This window comes from Balaenoptera ricei, chromosome 7, assembly GCF_028023285.1.
Source record: "Balaenoptera ricei isolate mBalRic1 chromosome 7, mBalRic1.hap2, whole genome shotgun sequence".
In the NCBI taxonomy this organism is placed as follows: domain Eukaryota; kingdom Metazoa; phylum Chordata; class Mammalia; order Artiodactyla; family Balaenopteridae; genus Balaenoptera; species Balaenoptera ricei.
The window spans coordinates 60,895,901-60,912,148 of record NC_082645.1 but is presented as its reverse complement, the minus strand read 5'-3'; the positions used below and the strand labels follow the sequence as shown (position 1 = coordinate 60,912,148).

The 16,248-nt window shown below is 40.2% G+C and overlaps 1 protein-coding gene and 1 long non-coding RNA gene across 4 annotated transcripts in view; one reads left to right on the top strand and one right to left on the bottom strand.

The window, feature by feature from the left end:
* Positions 1-16,248, top strand: part of LOC132369015 (uncharacterized) — a 37,251-nt gene that overhangs the window by 2,528 nt on the left and 18,475 nt on the right. The gene's annotated exons all lie outside the window — the stretch shown is intronic.
* ITGA6 (integrin subunit alpha 6) overlaps positions 12,333-16,248 on the bottom strand; it is a 77,195-nt gene continuing 73,279 nt past the window's right edge. The window contains exon 25 of one of the 2 annotated variants that reach the window (XM_059928100.1): positions 12,333-14,508. In XM_059928100.1, the coding sequence (XP_059784083.1) occupies positions 14,347-14,508 (162 nt within the window). In that variant the 3' untranslated portion in view covers positions 12,333-14,346. The remainder of the gene's footprint in view (positions 14,509-16,248) is intronic. The other variant, XM_059928101.1, reaches the window with a different exon arrangement.

Genomic DNA, 16,248 nt, shown 5'->3' with positions numbered 1-16,248 from the left:
CCGGTGTTCTGCGCATGCGCAACTGAGCTACATGCTTTTTCATGGGATGCTTGTTCCGAAAATGGAGGGGTTAGTATGATCTGAGGGTGGGGTGTTTTGGCCTTCTGATGTCAAAAGGTCATCTATCCAACACTGCAGAAGGCCCAGTTGAATAGTTGGTGATCTCGACCAATATGAACTGGGCAAGACTAGCTCCATGTTCCTGAAAAACAACTTTTGAAACCGTTACTATAGTGATCCATACGTCAGAGGTGTTATCTATAGGGGGCGGTTAAAGGAGTCTTGTGATATATTGTCTAAGCTATGTGAAGCTTGAAGGGTGTGCAATTTGTAGGGACAGTTAAGGCAGGTTTGATCAGTGAAGGCAGGTTACATGATATGATTGATGAAGCAAGTTATAGTTTAAGGGATCTGTTGACTGCCCTTGCTTTCATTATCTCACAGGTTTAGCTTGAAGGAGAACATTGACCACCTGGAAACAAGTGTAGGCAGTTGAGGGGATGGGGTGGAAGCAGCACTCAAACATATTTTCCAAAAGTGGTGCCTCTAATAATTCTTTCAGGTATCTGTTAAAATGGTTGTTGTTATGATTTTGGTGACAATATCTTAGAGGAAGCAGTATGAACATAAGATTATGAGATATGTAGAGAAAGTAATCAGAGGGTGGTATCTCTTTTATATGTTTGCTGCCCCATCAACCATACTCTGTACCCTCCAAATGTGGCCTTCCTTCATCCATTCTATGAATATTTGTTGAATGCCTAGGTACCAGGTCATGTTTTAGGTGGCTGGGAATAAAGCCATGTGCAATTCAGATAGGATCCCTTTCACATATGCCTGCTTTTACAAAGCATATTATGCTAAGTCCAACATGGTATAAGAATGTTACACGTTATCTTCAAATATTAGCCTGCTCCATAAAAGAAGGATTAGGTTTTTTCTGAGTGGCCCAGACAGCAGATGGAAGACTTGTGGGTGGAAACTGTAGGGAGACAGATCTGACTCACACATGGAAGAACTTTGGTTACAGCCCTTTGACTGTGAAATGGGCAACCTTAGAGGAGGAGGGGGTTCTTGTCAATGACTGTTAGAGTCTGGAGGACAGCTTTCTAAGGACACTGTGGGGAGGATGATTAGGAAGCAATGTGGTGCTATGAAAAGAGACTGGATTCTGGGGTCAAATCCTGGCTCTTTCGTTAACTGGCTGTGTGGCCTTGGGTGAGTTACTTAACCTCTCTGAGCCTCAGCCTCCTTACCGAAAAAGGGGGGATAATATCTGTCTCACTGGGGGTGACTGTGACATAGATAGTTTAGCCATCTGTGTTAGCACAATGCCCAGGACATACTAAACACTCAAATGCCCTCTATTTTTTTTATCATTACTGGTGGTTTTTAAAATTTATTTCCTTATTACGGTTTGATCAGAACCACTCACGTACATGTTTTGCATGAAGCCAACTTTACCAAAGATTTGGTAGAAAACAATTTACAATGGAATATTAGCCATCCTTAAAATAGTCCCTCAACTACTCTGCGATTCTGCTGCAGCCTCTGGTCGTTTTGCCTTCCTCCTTCTCCCCTTCCTTCCAGATCACTCCTTGAGCTCTAAATTCTTCTCACACTATCATGCACGGTATTATTCAGCTTCCTCAGCCCTGATTTGCAACTGTGCTGTTTTCCACCCGAGCATGTCGAGGTGCTCAGCTGAACATTAACTTGTGTGAAAGCACAAGGGCCGGGCAGAAAGCTTGAAATTTATCATATCAAGGTTCTTTCACCCAGAAACCAATCCCAACTTTTCTTTTCTCCAAAGTATATTCACCAAGCTTCCACCCAATATACAGAGAATGAGTATATAAATATAGATTTAAAATTACATCAACTTTTCACTTCTTGGTCAGAGGCTTAGGGTCCAGAAACTGGAGAGAACATTCGATTTTTTTCAGGTCTCTGTTAACATGACGGTTGTTAAGACTGTAGTAAAAATATTTTAGAGGGAGCAATATGAGCATAAGACTGTAAGATATGGGGTCAAAGGTAGAAAGTGATCAAAGGGTGGTATCTCTTTTATGAACTTTTACCAAAGGGCTATATTATTTAACTATGTACATATAAAGTATAATTGTAATGTAAGGCTCTATAAAAATCTTTATAGCAGACTTGGGCGGGATTCTCTAAATTCACTGAGATTTTATGATTCTTGTTGGACTGATTTGACTGAAAATCATGGAAACAAGCTGGACTATGTCCACCCTGTCTCCTTTACCCTCTGGCTTCATGGGGCTCAGAGGACAAGAGGAAAGTTACAACTATTTATTCTCCTGCCCCTTCCTGCTGGGCCATTATCTGTGTCCCTCTTAAGTGTGGCCACAGCTCCCTCCCCATGTCCTGTGAGCCCTAGAGGTGGTACCAGTTTCCTTCTCCTGTTAATTGGGGTGCTTCACGAGCCCTGTCTCTTTACTCTGCCCACACCTCTGGAAAGAGTCCCTTCACACACTCTTCAGTTTCCCCTTTGAGTACGCTACCATTTCCTGTCCCAGAACCCTGACTGATACTTTACAAAGGTAACCTTCAAACAAAAGATAAAAATCATGACTTTCATGCAACTACAAAATGAACACATCATCACATTGTGTACTTTTAACATCTTATGATTTTATCAATTATACTTCAATAAAGCTGAAAAAGTAAAATGAACACACCAAAATTTTAATTAACACATTCAGTAAATGAGGGAATCAGAAAAGGTATTACAACCAGTTCAAAGGAGAAGCCAAAAAATAGGATTACAGAAACGAATTTGTAAAGGGCTGTAAAACTGGCTTTTCCCCTTAGGAGTCCGGAACCCTCCACCTCCACCAGACAGAACGTATTTGCATGGATATAGGCAAGAATTATTTGCATTATCAGTTACCTACAATTTACAGTTATAAATAGCTCAAAGACAGTGAGTCAGAATCAGACACCCTAAGAAGTTGTGCTCTGAACAATGCATTGTATTTCACTGAGGCATGATTTTCCCCTACCTACATTTGCCTTCTTTCTTTAAGGAGGACCGTCATTCAAGTGGTTACCTGTGCAGTGATGCGGAGGCCATCCTGTTCAGCAGGACTTGTTTTAGGGAAATCCCCGTACTTATCTGGCGTAGGTGTTTGCTATGCTGCTGGAGTAGAGAGGGAGCTCCCCGGGGAACGAGTAACAGAACAGCCCTGCAGGAAGCTAGGAGAGGAATCCACTCCGCAGAGCTCAGGAGGAGGGGAGGTGGCATTTGCAAAGGCTGTTTCACAATGAGAGCGCTCCCTGAACCCTCAGTAAAGTTCACTAGAAAAAGAAAAAAGATGGTTGAGACTGGGTCTTTTGTGCCTCTGTGCAAATTGGTGAAAGGGGTGAATTTTGCATGAGAATTGGCGGCAGCATTTGCACTTGAGGAGCCTAAGCAGTGGTCGGGTTGAAGGGGACTCTGAGGTCGAAAACCCCTGAGAGTTTACAGACCTGACAGAACTCCAGACCTGGACAAACTGGAATTAGCCATTTGAGCTAATTCTGGGGGCAAGAAGTCTGCTGATGTCTGAATTATATATGCCATCAGCACAGTTCAAGTTGTTCTCTTAAAAATTTTGTTGGGGGAGAGGGCGTCCAAATTTCTAGTTTCACCACCAATTTCCCTTTATGTCTTTCATTTCTTTCCTTCTTAGGTTTCTAGCTGCCTACTTCTGGGGTTCACTCATTCTGTAAATGTTTCTTTAGACATGCTGTGTCCTGGGCAGGCACTAGTTTAAGTTCTGGGGATACAGCAGCGAACAAGACATCAGGTCCCTGCTGTCATGGGGCTTCCATGATAAGGGGAAGAGACAGAGAATAAACATATAAGATTATCTCAGAGAGTGCTACAGGCTATAACAATAATAAAGAAGAGTAGTGTGTGTGTGTGTGTGTGTGTGTGTGTGTTGTATGGAGGCTGAGATTAGGACCTTCAGAGGCCCTAAAAAAAAAAACAAGATGTTAATATGACTCCTCCCACCATGAGCCTCAAAAAACCCAATCATCCCTACTGCAAGAAACAAAACAAAAAATCCCTAAGCTTGTTGGCCTTCATTCATTCATAATTCAGCGAAAAAGTCATTAGGTGAGGCTTTGGATTATGATTGCTATGATTCCCTCAAAACACATAGCTGGCTACGGTCATCACCTCAGCTTGCAAATAACCGCGGGCAAGGCACAGAGTTAAGGCTGAGGCGCTAGTCTTTTGCTTCCTGGGCACTGTCCTGTCCGGCCCCCTCCTCCACTCTCAGGAGATCAACTGAAAGGCTTTTTCGAAAGGTCCTTTTCCATTTGTTCTGCCTGTGGAGGTGCCCCCACTGTCTGTCAGGAAACTATAACTTAAGATTCTGTAAAAAGCTTGGAGCTACAGCCATGTCCTCTTCAGAACAGTGTGAGTTGCCATATTTCACTGATACTTAGAATTTTTTTCTTTCACATTTTAACACTTCACAAATCAATAAGGTGTTACAATTCCTATCAGAACAGGTGTTGACATTGCCTATGTTTTTGATCATCAAAGTTTGCAGACTGGGTATCAGCTGTCTGGAAGAAAATCCTGAAGAGTGAAGCGCTCGCTTAAGAAATGCTGCATCACAATACTATTTTTTGGAAAAGACATTTATTATTCTGAGTTAAAGGTTAATTTGAAAGATTCAAACTGTAACTATAAAGAAGTAAAGTTCTTGGAGAATCTTAACCAATTTATTTCACTTACGTTTTCCTATTGTTATATGCACAAGGAATAAGATGATTAAAAGCTGTCTAAATGTATCTAGAGCTCTTAGTAAGATAAAATTTTAAGGAATAAGAAAGCATTGTCATTGGCAACCTTTTAAAATTCTTACTAGAGGGAATATCGGGAGACAATTCACTGTCTCTAATGCAACTGGTAATTGGAATTGAGATCACCTGGGGAGGGTACAGGAAACCAGAGACAATCCCTCACAGCAAAAATATTTAAGGGATGACAATAGTGGAAGCCAAAGAAAAAGCGCTTTCAAAAATGAGAGAGCATTCGATATTGTTAAATATTCTCCAGCAGTCAAGTAAAATGAGAACTGAGAAGTGTGCTTCAGACTTAATAACCAAAAAGTTGGTGGTGGCTTTGGAACAAGTGGCTTCATGAGAACAGTGATGAGGAAGTAGAGATGATAACTGCAAATAAATACAGTCATTGGGAAGGACCACTGTGGAGTTGGTTTATTTATATATTTTACAATGGGAAAGTCTTGAGTATGTCTAACTGCTGGAGGTGAGGAACTTATGAAGCAAGCTGGATATAAAGAAGAGGGAGAGGTTAAGTGCCTGAATAGGGTCCTGGAAGACTGGAAGCGTTGCCTTAGATGGGAGGAGGGACACATCTTTGATTGGGATGCGTTATCAGTATGTTTAAGAAATGTGTGGAATTGATATGGGCAGACCTGGGCTGGAATCAAGGCTCCACCACTTTCTAAATGTGTAACCTTGGCTAAGTTGCTCACTCTTACTAATGATTACGGCCATTTCTCTTTCTGTGGCATAGGCACTAACCAGTGAAGCAGTTATTTTAACAGAGAATGCTGAGGCTGTATAGCCTAGTGGAGAGAACATTGTGTGTTAAATCAGACCAGGGCTCAAATCTAGTCAGGAAATTGAGAAAATCCTTATACAATAATTTGCATTTTGTGTGTGTGTGAAGCAGGAGGTATAGTGTGCTTGAAGCTAAAGGGAAAGGTGGGAGAAGCTCACTGGATAAACCATCTAAGGAAAGGAAATTCAGAATAACCACGTCTTCTTTTGATAATCCTTCTAGAGATGCGTTAGGGTTGATGGATTTTACTTTATATTAAGCAGGACTCTTGCAGACTCAAGTACAGAAAACCTAGTTCAAACTTCCTTAAATAAAAGACCATTTTTTTCTCAAGTCACTGAAATATTCTTCGAGTGGTACATCCAAAGCATCAGAGTGTGTCCTTCCCTCCTCTTCCTCTTTCTTCCTCCCACATTTCAGCTCTGCTATTCTTGGTGTTGGGGTTTCTTGTGAAGCTTCACAAGCTTCACAAGGCTGACTCCCTGCATTATTTTAGAGATGGACAGAGTAGCAGCAGGCTTTAGTCCCTGATGGGCAAAAGCTCAGTAGTGAGCACCCCTCATTGCTCTAGAAAAACACTAGGATTGACTCTGGCCAGGCTGGGGCCATGTTTCCAGCCCTGGAAACTGGGAGTAGGTGTGGAGAGGTGGTACACACACACCTATACCTATCCAACATCAGGGACTGAATTAGAAGAAAGGGAAACAGCAGATTCTTTCATCTGAAGGGATGCTGGGCAGGTAAAGAAACAACACATTATTTCCATGTTCTGCAGACTGGTAATGTTTTTTCTTATTAAACACTGGGATTTAATGGAGACATGCAATCCATGAAATGTGACATTCTCTCACAGAATAATGATTTTGTTTCCTCTATTTTTATTCCCTTCATTTCCAGATTATTTAGGTCAGATAATGTACATACACATTTCTACCCTCTTTTAGAGGAGATTTAGAAAAAAGAAACAAGATTCACCTTGATGTGACATATATCTTGGAGAATCAGGTTGATCTTAAAAGCAATAAAAGTATTCTGAATCCAGCATTAGCTAGAAGAAGGCAGTTACATCCTCTCTATGTATTTTCTTTTAATTTCCTAGATCTTTTACCATTTTCTTTGGGTGAGCGACCATATCAGTCGGAATTCAGGGCATAAAATAGAAATCACTCTAGATATTGCTGGCATGAAGGGATTTAATTCAGGAAATTACATGTATACAAAATAGACTAAAGTAGGCTCTAGCCTGGGCCTCTGAGGATAATTTCTAGAACAATGACCCATCTGGGGATTTCTGGAAATTGAGGAGAAGACAAAAACTTGTAGCTGCAATCCACGGTCGAAAACAGGAGAAAAGAGACCACCACCAGTCAATCCTTTCTGATACTTAAAGCTAGAAGACACTCAACACTGAACCTCCACAACCGTGTTTGCTTGTAGAAACACCCACTGAGTCCACCTTGCAGATCTCAAATGAAGGAATGTAATTCATAGACTCTAATTCACGTGCAAAATCCCTAGCTGTAAGGGAGTCTGGACAAGTATTTTTAGCTTTCCAGCCCTTCTAACTAGAAGAAGGGTGGAATAGAGGTTGGGCAAGCCAATCCATAGTTATCTACCACAGTGGTCTTAGGCATCTTATTCATTTGTTTTCTGGCAGGAGTAGTTGGGTTGTTTGTGGTGGCAACAGGCAAAGGGAAACTGAAGAATTGTTGCTGCTTGAGAAAGGAAATGTCAAATTCAAAAACTTAACTCTTAGAGTTAGCCTGACCCTTACTTCAGTCTTTTTGTTTTGTTACTGATTTAGAGACGTCACTATAACCAGACCAACACATCACTGCTTCTGTGGGTCAGCCACCAGAACTGGCAGACTGTTCCCCACTCAGTCGTAATGGGATTCACTGTAGTGGGATTTTGCTTCTAGCAGGGCAGGTGTCTTGAAGGCATGCCCCATAAGAGTAGCCTAGGGGCTTCCCTGGTGGCGCAGTGGTTGAGAATCTGCCTGCTAATGCGGGGGACACGGGTTCGAGCCCTGGTCTGGGAAGATCCCACATGCCGTGGAGCAACTAGGCCCGTGAGCCACAACTACTGAGCCTGCGCGTCTGGAGCCTGTGCTCCGCAACAAGAGAGGCCGCGATAGTGAGAGGCCCGCGCACCGCGATGAAGAGCGGCCCCCGCTTGCCACAACTAGAGAAAGCCCTCGCACAGAAACGAAGACCCAACACAGCCAAAAATAAATAAATAAACAAATGTGGGTTTAAAAAAAAAAAAAAAAAGAGTAGCCTAAAACGAATGTTACCTATCCTGTCAAGACAGTGAAAGCTATAGACTCACATATAACAAATACTAAAATGTGTCCTGATTGCTCTTTATCCACAAGTCTGAGGATGTTAGGGGGCTGGAAATTATACAAAGTGAGTAGATTGGTGTCTATTTCCTAGAGGCCTAGGTTATAATCCTGCTTACTCCATATACCGTTTTATAGATGAGGAAATTAAACCACTAGGGGTAAGTAAACTCGCCCAAGGTCACACAAGTAGGAAGTGGCAGAGAAGTAACCTGCACCTTGAACGAAGATCGACTCCATAGCCCCTTGCTGCCCAACGTGTAATCCGTGGACCAGCAGTATTGCAGCACCTGCAGCTCCTTAGAAATGTTGACTCTCAGGCTCTTTTCCAGGCTGTGTGAAGCAGCACCTGCATCTTAAGATCCCTACGTGATTCTCAGGCATGTTAAAGTGTGATGAGGATGGCTCTTAACCACTTAGTTGATTTAAGACTTCCTAACCAGGGTGGCTTTCTCAGTCTGGTAAGCGCCCTAGAACTTGTTCCATCAGCAATTTGATGACACCATGGAATCAGACCCCCAGCTTTCCTAGGGAAAAGTGCCTTCTTTTTTTTTTTTGGACTTTAAGAGGTCTTTCCGTCAATGCATCGTGACATGTGCAAGGGAGAAATGGGAGTTGTTCCAACTGTCCTTCCAATGACAAACTTGGTCTAATGTAAGTGACATAACTCAAGCACGAGATGGGCTCTGTGAGCACATCCTCTTCTGCACAGCAGTAAAGGTATAAGCAACAAAGCTACAACATGCCTTCCCATTACAGGAAACCAAAGAATCAATAGTGTGGGTGAAGAACTGAGGAAGGGTTCAAAAAAAATAATCCTTTCTTTTTACACTCTTCCATTTCAGAAAAAAAAAAAAAAATCAAGAAGAATCAGTATATAGCAATTTCAAGATGCCTACAGACTGACTTTGTGCACATGCTCCCACCCCAACCCGCATTCTGGTCATTGTATTAAGGGCTTGAAACAATTGAACACAGAAGTAAGGTCACTCTTGTTGTACAAAATGACCTGTGTTGATAAGCAGTTTAAGAGTTAGGCTCCCAGTATTTTTTAGTTAGTTACGGGTACTTGGACTTGCAGATTGTAGCTGTAACACGTAAGTCACAGGGTATGATAGACCTTGAAGAGTGAGGAAATGAAAGGTCAGTGACAGTTAAACTATGTTTCCCCATCTGTAAAATGAGGAAGTAGAACTAGATTTCCATGCTTCCTTCCTATTTTAACATTTTATGATTCTACGTAACAAGTGTGATTATAAAAATAGCTAACATTTAGTGAGCACTTTCTGATCTTCTCATTTATTCCTTATAAAAATCCACAAGATAGGTACTAATATCAATCTTACTTTACAGACGGAGAAACTGGGGCACAGATATGTCAGTCACTCACCGGGGTTATATTTCTAAGAGGGGAAGCTAATTCACACCCTGGCAGTCTGACTGCAACCTCACTCTTGTTCAGTCACCTCCTACTTTATGACAAATATGCCTCTAGCTTCCAAGCTCTCATTACTTGGAAGCACCACACACAGAGATAAGGCATTTCCACATAGAGGGCGGACCCCTTGCCATAAATATTCAGGCCGTCCAACGACCTCTATAGCATAGCAGCTGTCAACCTGAGCTACACTTTGAGTCACCTGGGGAGCCTTAAATAGCACTAATGCCTGGGGTCCCACCCTCAGAGATTCTGATAAAGTCAATCTGACATGAGGTCTGGGCACTGGGACTTTTAAAAAATGTTTCTTAGGAATTCAAACAGGCAGCCCAGATTGAGAATGACTACTTCCAATTTTCCAGAAACGGGGTTTGTTCTGGAGGCAAGTTCTACCCACGCAGGACCAGGTACTGACCTTATGTGTCAACCGTTGATACCTTGATGCAAGATTTTTAATCTGCTACTTATGTAAATTTACCTGTGTTCGTCAGTACCATCTGTTATTTTAGATAAGCTTCCAATAAAAGGTCAGAGCCCATGTCTTATTTGTATGTGTATCCCCAGAGCCTAGTAACATCCTAGAAATTTTATTTCCAATTGGGAAAAAAATGATGAAACCACACCTAACCATCTCCATATTACAATCACAGGATCTGTTACAGTGACAATAACAGAATCTTAAATCTCACTTAAATCTATCTACTGGTCATTGTTGAACTGAATACTTATCTGCTAGGCTTCGAGATAGTAAAAGAAGCACACTCTGTCCTTGTAGTTTGAGATTTCCTGGGGATGTTCTCGAAGGATGAATAGTGTGTGAGAAATTTTATCTAACCTCTGCTAACACGATATGTCTCTGCTTATTTCCATGACCCCGGCACAGGCAGCCTGACAGAGAGATGCTCCAGTGTCAAGGCAAAGAGACTGAGGCACTTAAGCTTTGCTGACTGCTACAAAAATCACACTTGTTTTCCTTCATTCCAGTATAGCCATCGACCATTACCCAGTTAGCTTTTCCCTTTGTGGTGCCTGATATACCGTGCACTGTGCTAGACAAGTTTTCTCACTCTGACTTGTGTTTTACAGTTCACTTACCCATAGAGGATTTAACCAGGAATCCCTTTATAACACTTCCCTCCTAGATGGGTCTGTTGGTAACACCTCTGCAGACCTGGCTTCAGCCACTAGCACACAGCACTCTCACAATCTAACAGCTGGGTCAGAGTCAGCAAAACCTGTTTTTTAAGGTACAAGAGAAAGAAAACTGTTACTCGCCATTTGGCCATAATCAGGAACTAGTGGAGGAACAGATGCCCACTAGCTTCTTTGCAATAGCCACTCTTCTGAAATCATTCTTCAGTTCATCTTCTCCATCTCTTCGAAGCTCAATGCACGTGGTTGGACCACGAAAGTCCAACCAAAGGATGGACCACCCATCCTTTGGTCTCGAGGAACTGCCTTTAACCATTTACTTCATGTTACCCAAGCTGATCAAACAACCCTTCTACATTCCTGTTTTCTCAGCTCTGGGGATGTACTTATGTGGAAGCCAGCCACCTACAGCATTTCACTCTTTCCTCCTTTAAAACAAAACAGTCCGTCAGTCCCAAACTGTCTTCCCACATTGTCCTTCTGTGGGTTAGGGTACTAGAGATGAGCTTCTTATTAAGATGTTTTCATTTAGGGTAGAAGGCTAGAACTTATCCTTACTTCCCTGGTCTGGACAACTTAAAGCATTCCCCACCTACATCTACCCCACATTCTAGAATATTCTGAACCACAAGGGCATAACATAAGCCATGACTGTGCATGATGCACTGCGAGGTTGTGGCAATGACACGTCAGTGTTTGCAGACGGGTCCAAGGATCCCCTGTAATAATACCACTATCACTCCTAGGCGTCCCTGTATTTTATGAGAGGGAGAGAAGCGAGTAGAATCACAGGAGTCATATAAAGTACTGCCATGACCTCCAGCCAAGAGCATTTATGCCATAGCCCTAGCCAAACCACAGTTACTGACACTCTTAACAGTTATGTTGATTATACATTATTGCAGTGATTTAAACTGGGTATACCCATAGGACTGTGGCTAATAAAAGGTCACAGCCACTGGCCTATCATTAAAAAGTGCCAATCACTCATTTCTTTGGGTGATAACATCTGTCTGATCTTCCAAGAACTAAGAAAGCTAAGACTTAACACGTTACACCAAGTACAATGGAAAACTATTACCTAAGAGCCTGGGCATATAATACATTTTAGATTGGAAATTTATTCAGGCCACGCCATGCTATATTGTCTGGGCGCTATATACATACCTTATATTTATTAAATTGTGATAATCCAGCTAGAGAAGTTTCATAAAATTGCTTAAATTTAAACGAAATCCATTGGTGAAGAAAATATTTTCTGACCTGTCAATTCTGCCAAATCAGTCTTTGGTGACCAGTATAATGAGTCATGTCACAGCTGGCCTGCTCTCACATCCAAAGTGTGTTCTAAGAAGAAAGCAACTTAGCCATAAGAACTTTCCTCTTCATGCCATGGTATCATTGCTAAATGACGCCCTATCCTTCACAGGCATCATAAGCCTTTGAAGCAAATGAATCAACACATACAGACATCTCCCAATTTGTAGGTATCTTGAACAAACCACCTTTAAGATCATTTTCTTTTGAAAAGATTCTCAACTGAACAGTAGAGCCAAAAGGGGGGGAAAAAAACCATCAATCACATTTACATTGCATTTTGGGGGGGGCACTAATATCTTTGGCTGATGTGAGATTATTCTTAGTGTCCCATATAAATAAAAACACGAAAAACTTTACAGTTTAGTTTGATGAAATAAAAAGAAAGGCAATTCACATTATTTATAATTTCACATATACAATGCTGTGTTACTAAGCAATGAACACTTTCATAAAAAAATTTATTTCACACTTTTATACAAATATCCACAGGTATTTTTCTAATCATGAAATAATTTTACAATGCTAGTTAGTATAAAAATGTATCAAATGCAAACAGACCAGTGACTTGACTTGAGATGACATTTTTAACAACTACAAATTTAAACACCACTACATTCTTGCTTCTTTTGTTGTTGAACCACCCTTGTACCCCCCCCCCCCCCGCTTTTTAGGACATTCATTTTTATAACAAAGGTCTATAAACACTTTCAAAATATCAGCTTCTGAGCAACCTATAAGCCAGTGCAGCACTAGGTTGCAAGTTACCTAAGCAAGAAACTGAGATTTTAAACACTGTTATGACCTGTTTTAGAGAAATCTTTGTAAACAAAATATCACTTATAAAACTATTTTTGTTTTGAAAATTCCAAAGTACAACTAGTATCTTAAGGGCATAACATTTCTGAAAAGAAAAAAAAAAATTAAAACTCCAAAGCAACAATGGCACACGTAGCTGTATTTTGTTCTTTTAAAAGATTCTGAGATGCCGCTTACACTACAGCCAAACAAATTAGCACCTGTTTGCTGTTGCGCCCCATATACCTCAACATTTTGAAGTACAGTGATTTTTTAAAATTTAGTTTTCATATCTATTCAATCTCTATTGAATGTATTATATAATAATATCTTCCTCCTCCCTCCCCTTCATCTTTAAAATTAAACAATTTAAAGTTCTTTTTTAGAGTAGTCAAAGTCTTTTGGGGGATGCAGACAGGAGAGGAAACAAAGCAAAAAACAGAACATCAACTCACTGATTAAATGCTTCCAATAACATTTAAAAACGTCAAAGCCACGATGTTCTGACTTTTGGTATCAGGTATTCAGTAGTCTTACGCTGGATCGGTTTGGGTCCACCCCAGGCACTCACCGTTTCTTTCAAGTCCTGAATATACAGTATTTTCAGCAGTGACTAAACTGCACTAAAGTCCAACAAACAATCCCATCATTTCCAAGAGTTCCTGAAAGTTATAGCATGAAATTCAGAAATATCACACAGGGCTCTAAACTAAAAAATATCTATCTGCTGTCTTTAAGAATTAAACATCTTACAGTTAAATCCTATTTCTTAAATGTTTTGGGTCTGGAGGGAGGGGGTGAGGGCTGTCATGAAGGGAGATGTTTTAATAACTTAAACTTATCTGTAAAGTATAACAACTCTTGATACATTTATAAAGAATTACTGTTTTCTTTAGGCAGTCAATAATTTAGGTCCAACCAACGACCTCTCATGTTCTAATTCTGATTGCTTAATCCAACCTGAAGGGTAAACTGGAGAATCTTTGGCCTGTTAGTCAATAACAAAATGGTTTGTAAAAAAGAAAAATAAATACCATATACAAATAAGTGTAACTAGCATTCAAATCTGTTATGCCTGTGTGTTTTAGTCAAAGGGGAATTAAACCTCTGTGTATTTGGTGTGAGCAGGTATTCACACATCTAGGAAATGGAAAAAGATGGCAGGATGGCAGCATCACTTTCTATTGCACACTTAAATTTATGGGAGCACTTTAAATTGAACACAGCTACCCTGACGGCATAGTCTTGTGACGCAGGACAGTTGACTTGCAGGTTCTCTGGTCCTGCGAGAAGAACATTTGCAGAGGTGGTGCCGAGGTCAGGACGGTCACTCTGTTGGCGCGGTGGTTGTGGTGGCTTCTTCCAGCTATACCATCAAGAGGATGCGGCAGGTCCTTCCCCAGCACAGGTAAGTCAGTCACACCAAAAACAAAGGCAACCCGGAACATTAAATTAAGGCAGTTAAAGAAAAATCCATTCCAACAGCCTTCAAATTGGCCGTGCAAAACAGGAGCCTCAGGCTACATAACAATGTCCACAGTTAAAACTGTAGGCTTGTACTGTGTGTAGTCTGTCTGAAATCTATATTCAGGTATTGAACAGGCTTTTCAATCCATTGAAATTTCTGGGTTGGGGAAAAAAAAAAAAAAAAAGCAGTTTGGGTACTGTGAAGCTTTTTTGGCCCCCCTAGGAGTAGCTTTCATTTTCATTCCACCTTGTGATCCACTGTTTTTTTTCAAGGTTATCATTATATTTTTCATCTGGGATCTCTCGCTCCTCTTTCCGGATCCTTACAGCATGGTATCGGGGAACACTATCGTCGTACCTAGAGCGTTTAAAGAATCCACACTGGAGGCGGGGGAGAAAGACACAGAAACAAATTAAATAATTCCAACAAGAGCAAAAGTCCACTAGATGGCAATGTCTAAGCTTTCTGTTCAGCTATGCCTAACTTTGGACTTGGACAAAGAATAAAAGACATGGTTTTCTTTTAAGAAGGAACCAATAGGTCAAAAAGAAATGATAACAGCCGGTGGGGATAAACGGAAGAGAACAGCTGTAAAACTGGAAGAAAAGTCCCTTTTTCCATCTTGTCTTTCAATCTTATAACAATGTTAGTTGCCTCTAACAGTTGAAGAGCTTATGAAACAGTGCTTCCATTTTTTATAATCACAATACTGTACGTAAAAGATCTAATTTTCAGATTATTAGAACATCATGTTAGTTTCAAGAACAAATTTTTTTCAAGGCTATACACCAAAGATTATTTCATGCCCTCTTCCACTAACAAAATGGAAATGAGGTCACAAATATTTTATAAATTACTACTTGAAGTGGGTCAATTTAAGAAATCTCTCCTCCAAGGTTCCAGTACTCATCTCTCAATAGCTAGAAGGTAATTTATACTGCCTGGATTTCCAAACAAAGCTTCCAAACTAAGCTGTTTCATTAATAAATCATGTAGTAACTGTGTCCTGCAATAAAATCATTTATGTACTGCAAGGAATTTGAGGAAACTATTACTTGACTGAATTTCAGAGCATCCCCTAATTTCTTTTTTTTTGGCGAAAAGACAACATTTACATTTAAATTATTAATGAATATATATTTTATTGATCTTTAAAAAAATATTCAATCTGATCCAAAGTAGATTTTTATTGAGAACATATCTGGAAATTTAAAAATTAGATTGAATTTTTTAAGAGAATAAAATATATATGTATTTTTTAAAAAGATGTGTTTTTAATTTAAAAATGCAGATAAAAGGTGGATGAGGAAGATACTTAGAATGGTTGATTAATGTGTTTACTATTGGACATCAACAGGAACAGAACATTTGTTTTGAATGATGTTAAGTTATAAAAATGGCATGGGGCAAAATAAAATTATGTACGAAGTTATCACTGAGTCAATGGGAAAAATGGACCAAGAAGTTTTGTTCTAAGGCCTTTTCTATTTTCTGCAAAAAAGCCAAAACACCTATCTGTTACAATATGTGGCTCTCGCCCCATTTAAACAAAGAAGAAATCAAGGGTGATACATAAAACTGAAATGGAATTGGGATTCATCATGACAGTGCCATGGAAAGGGATTATAGGGGTAATTCTACCCTCTCATGCCCACAGAAATGGAAAAAGGAATCTCTGCCATTCCCATTTCCATGGATTTACAAATAAGAGAAGCCAAACACAAACTTAAAATCAACTGAGACCCAAAGTTGAAAAAAATCTCTAGGAACAAGGAACAAGGTCAAACTCCATTACAACGTTCTGAAATAAACTGTCCAGAGCAGTTTTATGTTAGAATTTTGTATATTGAAGGCCATGTTGGCAAAGAATCATCTTCTGAAGTTGACCATAATGTCCATCATGCCAATAGTTAAGAGTTTGTTGCAATGGTCTTTGACCCATAGTAGATATGCAGGGAAAGGAAGTTGCATGCTTAGCTAGCATAAAACAATTTCTGAGCAACAATAAAAGCATTCCAAGCCTTCCCCCATCACTTCATAGCAAGGAGATCAAAAAGATGACAGTGAGAAAGGCTTCTCTTCAAGAGAAACACAATGTTTCCAACATGCAATAGGTTAAT